At 41.4% G+C, this 6660-nt stretch overlaps 1 protein-coding gene across 1 annotated transcript in view; it reads left to right on the top strand.

The window, feature by feature from the left end:
- Window positions 1-876: 876 nt before the first annotated feature.
- The window catches only part of PANK4 (pantothenate kinase 4), a gene marked incomplete at its 5' end in the record, with an annotated part of 17556 nt that continues 11772 nt past the window's right edge, over window positions 877-6660 (top strand). The window contains 6 exons of the mRNA XM_009875339.1: window positions 877-959; window positions 1816-2024; window positions 3689-3872; window positions 3978-4070; window positions 5512-5665; window positions 6060-6241. Of these exons, the coding sequence (XP_009873641.1) occupies window positions 877-959; window positions 1816-2024; window positions 3689-3872; window positions 3978-4070; window positions 5512-5665; window positions 6060-6241 (905 nt within the window). The remainder of the gene's footprint in view (window positions 960-1815; window positions 2025-3688; window positions 3873-3977; window positions 4071-5511; window positions 5666-6059; window positions 6242-6660) is intronic.

Here is a 6660-nt window from a genome sequence, read left to right on the forward strand (position 1 = left end):
GCTCCGTGCTTCTGTTTGGAAAGCACAGGTGCAAAGTTAGAACTGACTTTTGTGCAGATAATGGTTTGCAGCCTGGGGTGCTTTTTACGCAGTTAAAATTAAGGGTTTTTCCTCCCACAGCTAAAGCAGCTTAGCAATTTATGAAGCAAACCAATACTTTAATCAGATCCTGATACTCAGGAGTGGCTGAAGAGGCATTTCTCTTTCTGAAGGGAAAGAAGTTAAAAGCTCGTTTAAGCAAAAATAAGCAGGCTTTGACAGCTTCCTGCTTTCAGGCTCAAATATCTACTTAAGATACCAGAGGTATCAGAAGCACCAGCAGGTAATGTTTTGTCCTACAGAAAGTCAAGAACAATCTTGCAAAACAATTACTCAGTACATAATCATCTTCTAACCAGCTCCATATCTGTAGCCTGTCCTTGGAAGCAGGTTAAGAATCTTTACTCAAGTGTTGCTGATCAAACACTTCTTGATTGTGCCCGTGCCACACATTGCTCAGTTGTGGCAAACTTGCTCATAAAATCCTCTGACAAGCAATTCTGTAAAGAGTTTTCAAACGAGACAGCGATACGTGTGCTAGCCTAGCCAAGAACCTCCACTTATTTCTGCTCATCTTCAGGCATCCCCACATCAGCTGGGCATAAGCTCAACTTGTGGAGCTTTCCCGCCCAGGTTGTGCGTTTGGGGTTAGGCATGCACCTGTGTTTCTAGACAAGGGTTCTTGGGCTCACTGCATTACACATTTAGCTTAATTGTATCTGGCTTTGGCTGAGCAAATCTTAAAACCCAAGAACTCCTGGGTAAAGCATACATAAACATACATTATATTGTTTGCTCTGAGGAGAGGCATTAATCTTGTCATTTTTTTATTAATAGGTGGTTCATTAACCAAGTTGGCTTATTATTCAACTGTGCAGCACAAAGTGGCAAGAGTGAGATCTTTTGATCATTCTGGGAAGGTGAGAATTGTCTCATCGCTTGCGATTGACTCACAACGGCAAAGTACAGGACTGGCTTCTTATAGGAGAACAGAAATTTCATCTTAAACCCATCCATAATTTGTTCTGTGTAAAACTTCATCTAGAACTTCCTTATAGTTTATGTATGACCTTCTCTAATACCTGGTGCTCTGAAGTAAGTTGTCACAGCTGAAATCTGTGTTTTAAGCACACATTCTAGCATGTACTGACACTTGGAGCCATCTCTCAGCGTTTGTACTGCAGCTCAGGTGAATGTATGGCTCCTGTTAATAACCCTTTGCTACATTCCAGGGGAAATGAGCTGTTAGCATGGGTTTGGCAATTATTTTTGTTTCGCAGCCTCAATATTGCTCTAGATCTGAAGTTACGGTACAATACATTGTATGTTTTCTCCTTAGCAAAAGACTGATTGCACAGCTTCAGAGTTGTGCAGCCCATGCACAGGGAAACTCAGTTATGTTCACTACCTGTTTGGAAGTGCTTGTGTTGCCAGTTAGTGTTTGAAATAGTTACTTTCTAGACAGGGAAGTATGGTACTGCTGTAAAAAAAATCCATACTCCCATGTAAACGTAAAACTTTTCTCATACAGAGGTGTTTCATGCATATCTGCTCCATGGGTGAATTAATTATATCCTCACTTTGAGGAGGATTAAAATCTATTGAAACTGCATTCTCTTTCAAAAGTAGCTTGGGATATTATGTTTTTAATAGCATTAACACAGTGTCAGGGCAAAAGAACCAGAGTTATTGATGTTCAGTATTTTAGCATGTAGCCTCATTTCTCACAAGGAAGGATTTTGAATGACCTATAAGAAATTCTTTTCTCTTTTAAAGGACATAGAAAATGAACCTTTGTATGAAATATCAGTTCAAGAGGAGATTACAGCTCGACTTCACTTCATTAAGTTTGAAAACACTTACATTGAAACCTGCCTAGACTTCATCAAAGACCATCTTGTCAATACAGAGACAAAAGTCATCAAAGCTACAGGTGGTGGTGCCTATAAATTCAAAGACCTAATTGAGAAGAAATTGGGGTTGAAGTAAGTGGAACTGTTTGAACTCAGTTACAGGAGTGTATTTCTTCTTTGATGAGTCTTTAACAGGCTAACTTCCCACTTTGCCCAGCTGCCTACAATGCCTACAATGGTATATAAAATAAAGTAATGTTTGAAATACAGTAGTAAATTCAATACTAACCAGAATTTTACTTGAGAATCTTTGATCACTTGCTGTGATGAGGTGTGTTTAAGTCTTTCTACTTAAAGTTTAAGGATGAAATCCACAAGATGACTGTATTATTACAAGCCAAAATACTGCTAACAAATACTTTTTTCCCCCTGAGTGTACCTAATCTCTGCAATTGCCTGTGTTCTCCAGTTAATGTGGTTCTGGGTTTGCTCAGAAATAATTAATATGTAATTTACTGCTTAGCTCCCACCTAAACTTCACACAGAAGCCCAAGCTTGGGGGAGACTAAACTTGCAGCCCCATAAATTTAGCATTCAAACACCTTTATCAAACACCACATCCTAAAAAGCTGCTGTAGGTAGAGATAAAAATATCACTAATTTACACAAATATAAAACATTACCTGATGTTTCTGGGGAAGAACTTGAGGCCACCTCTCCTGCTTTAGTCCCACATAGCACACTCCTCAGGTCCCAAGGAGCTCCATTCATCTTCTTTTATGCTGATTTTTCAAATTACTTCCTTCTTCTGATAGGTGGGAGACTGTTAGCCTGTTTTCAGACCAGCCTACATCCCTGCCTTATTGGCTGTTATTAAGTATCTGTTAATCAAGACAAGGAGGCAATTCCCCTCTTCTCTCATGTGATGCACCTGGTTTTTATTTGGCTGTGACACACTTGATTGCCCAGAAAGCAACACCCTCTCTGTCCTGACAAACAGAAAGCGTTCTGTATTAAGTGAGATGTACATTTGCCCTTGGTTTATGTGTTTTCAACAGGGCTCACCATATTTTGTGTAAGAAATGTAGCGTATTTCATGTGAGAAATTTACCACAAACGAGTAACAATATATGAGATACAGAAGGTTAGAGAAGTCAGGGTTGGCTGACTTAAGCACATCATCCATCTTCCCTAAATTATACATCTTGTTCCCAGTCCCCACGCTCGGGATACGTGCTGTTACAAGTCCCGTTATTCTCGTGAGAAGGCTGTTTGCCTTGTGCTTCGTGATCCCAGGAGCAGGCTCCTCGCAGTCCCTTTCACCTGTCATAAACGAGTGCTGAAATGTAGAGGGGGACCTTTTTGGTTTGTTTTGCTTTAGTAAGAAGGAAGGGGAAGAGCTATAGAAAATTATTCCTTGTTAGGAAATTATTCGATTAATTTCCAGCTGAGTTTCCTGACTTGTGCTAGCACCAGGGCACTAAAGAGGCAGCGTAAACAAGAAATCAGGGGGGCAGGATTATTCTTAATGACAGAGCGATTAATGTAAAACTAAAGTTACTGCGTAACTGCAGTCTCAACTTCAGACTGTGTGTTCTGGCACGGAGGGTGAATGTCAGAGCACGTGCAGATGGAGGGTTTCATGTTTTAAGAGATCTGGGCTTTTGCCATGAGGCGTGGGTTACTATCTCCTGTTCGTAAAATCTTCAAAAAACTCCTGATCTAAAAGCATACTTGCTTATCAGCAGGACTGTGGAATTTACGTAAAGGGTTTTTCTTCTCCCCCTTCCCCTCAGAGTAGATAAAGAAGATGTAATGACCTGCCTAATTAAAGGATGCAACTTCGTGCTGAGGAACATACCCCATGAAGTGTTTGCATACCAGAAAGATTCAGATACAGAATTCCGATTTCAGACGAACCACCCAAATATTTTCCCTTATTTACTGGTGAATATCGGCTCTGGGGTTTCTATAGTGAAGGTGAGTCGTTGCTAAAATGTTATATTGTAGAATTCAGTACTGTTTTAAATTTGTCGTCGTTTCTTCTTGAGAAAGTTTAGGAAAAAATAATGATTTTTTTTACAGGTAGAAACAGAAGACAAGTTTGAATGGATTGGAGGGAGCTCAATCGGAGGTGGAACTTTCTGGGGTCTTGGAGCGCTGCTCACAAAAACAAAGGTATCAAAGTGTCAGTTTTTGGGATGTGGGATTCAATGAGATGCTGAGAGGAAGTTTGAAATGTTGAAATGCTGAACTCTTTGGGTAGGGAGAAGTAATTATTTTAAGTAATGTTTGTATGGGAAGCCAGAGATCTGATGTTAGTGTACTAGAAGATGAAAAAAATTATGTCTGTCTCTTTGGAGGTTTTTATCTTTTATTCAAAGAATTGCTGCCCTTGTGCAGAAACAGAACAGGCAGTTCTGCAGTGCTCAGGACAATTCTTGTACTCCCCATTAGGTGCTTGTGGCCCTAGACTGTTAGATAACAAGACTGAGTCCCTGACCTGTGTTCACATTTTCTATATTTCTGATACATAAAAGGAAGCTCTAAATGCAGAAAGATACCGGTAGAATATAGGGACAAAAATGATGGCTCAATAGTAATCCTGCTTGGGGCTCAAGGAGTTTGTCAGCAAGGACAAATAAGGTCTGTCGTGCAGAGAGCAGCCTCCTCAAAGTGGCCTGTTAATTTTCTGGACGCTTTTTCAACGTGAAATGCCTGCCTAGTTCCTGCCGAGGCAGAGCAGGCGGCGCCCAATTACTGCAAAATGGCTGGGAGTAGAGGAGGAATTCTAAGTCTCCTTGTTACACGTTAGAGTTTCGGGGGTTTGTTGCTTATATCCCAGCTCGGTGATCTGCTGGCATTAGCCCTGCCTAACTCAGCTCTAAAATCACGCTGCTTTTTTCCTGTCTGAAAGATCCACGTGTCTTACAAAGGTGTCCCTAAATGTCAGCAGTGGAGAAGGAGCTAGGGTTACGCAGGCACCAAGTACAAAAATGTCAAAGGGAAGACCTATACTTGCAGTAATTTGTCTGATGCTTTATAAAAAGAAATCTTAGAACATGACACTGTCTGCTCTTAATTCTCCGTGATTTTGTAGAGGAAGAAATTAGGGTTAACAGACTTGTGAATTAAGTGTTGGGATAATGCAGATGGCTCACAAGGTCAATTGCAGGGACATGAATGCTTCTCTGCAAGAGTAAAGGCAGACGTAGTCTTTTGGGCTTTAAACATTTTTTTTTTTTACACTTCAAGATTTAATTCTGTTTGCTGTTAGTTTCTGACTTCCTTCCAAGGTAAGAGATGCATGAGGCTTCTGACTGGTTTAGGCTGATGCATCTCTGATTTTCAGGGGAAATTCAACATGTTATTTGCAGATAAGAGGATGATTGTGCTTTTCGTCATTAAAGCTCACTTCATATCGGTCTATGTGACAAGATACGGACTCTCAATGAGTCCTTGTAATTAGTAATAATGTGTCTTCTGCTGGCAAGGTTGATTCTAAAACAAGCCAAGACCCCTGGTTTTGGTCAGGAAAGACACAGCAGAGCTCTGAGGCTTTGGGCAAGGTTCCCTGGCTGGCCAGGAAAGGGAAGGTAACTCTGCTTCTCGTCCTCAGAAATTTGACGAATTGCTGCAACTGGCTTCCAAGGGCCAGCACACGAACGTGGACATGCTTGTGAAAGACGTGTATGGGGGCGCCTGCCAGACCCTGGGGCTCAGTGGGAATCTGATCGCCAGCAGCTTCGGGAAGTCTACTACAGCAGACAAAGGTACTAATGTATAAAAAAAGAACTAGCCAAGATTTGCTCTGCACTTCCTACTTTCTGTTGCCTGTCAGCACAGATTTGCTGCCTGTGCTCGCTTCCTGCGAACGCTTAAACTGGTGGAAAAATAGTCGCCAGCTTCATCAGAATAAACGTGTCTTGCCTGAGACGTTTCCCTCTGATACGCTGGGCCGAAAGGGGACTTGGAGCACAGCTTGAGTTGCTCCAGTTATTTGGAGTGTTTGTTTGGAACTAAGGAGCAGAAGACATGCTACCATCTCTTCTGGCCCTTGGGAGTCTGATGTTTATAATCATCTAGCAGTCTGGTGAAATTCAGTATTTTTTTCCTGCAGTCGTAGGCAGCTGTGTTTAATTCACTTTCCTATTTCTTTTCTTTAAGAATTTTCCAAAGAAGATATGGCAAAAAGTTTACTACATATGATCAGCAATGACATTGGTCAGCTCGCCTGCCTCTATGCTAAACTCCATAACTTAGATAAAATATATTTTGGAGGATTCTTTATTCGGGGTCACCCTGTTACTATGCGCACAATAACCTACAGTATCAACTTCTTCTCCAAGGTAATGGAAACAGAGATCTTCCTAATAGCAAAATCACGTGTTTAGTTATCTTTCTAGGTGTTGGGAGACTTGAATAGATAAATTTGTGTGTGAGGTAGGCTTAGAGGGCTGCTGTTTGGGTAGGTAAGGCAGAGCTACAGAGATCTGCTGTGGGAGGGGTAAAATCAATGTGAAATGCCTGGAAGTTCTGTCTGGCCTCTCTTTCTCTCTCCCTCCCTCTTTTATTATTTTTTGACTGACAATCTGCCTTGTAGCTGCCAAGTAATGAGTTTTCACTATTTTCTTAGGTAACTACCATTGTTATTCAATTCCTCTTGCTGACTTGGGTCTGTTCCTTTTCACACCCTGGGCCATGCAGTGTGGGATTGTTCTGCTGGAATAGTTAGCAGTTAGTATCAGTGGGGGGGGGGGGGGAGTGT

This window comes from Apaloderma vittatum, unplaced genomic scaffold, assembly GCF_000703405.1.
Source record: "Apaloderma vittatum isolate BGI_N311 unplaced genomic scaffold, ASM70340v1 scaffold22020, whole genome shotgun sequence".
NCBI classification, from domain to species: domain Eukaryota; kingdom Metazoa; phylum Chordata; class Aves; order Trogoniformes; family Trogonidae; genus Apaloderma; species Apaloderma vittatum.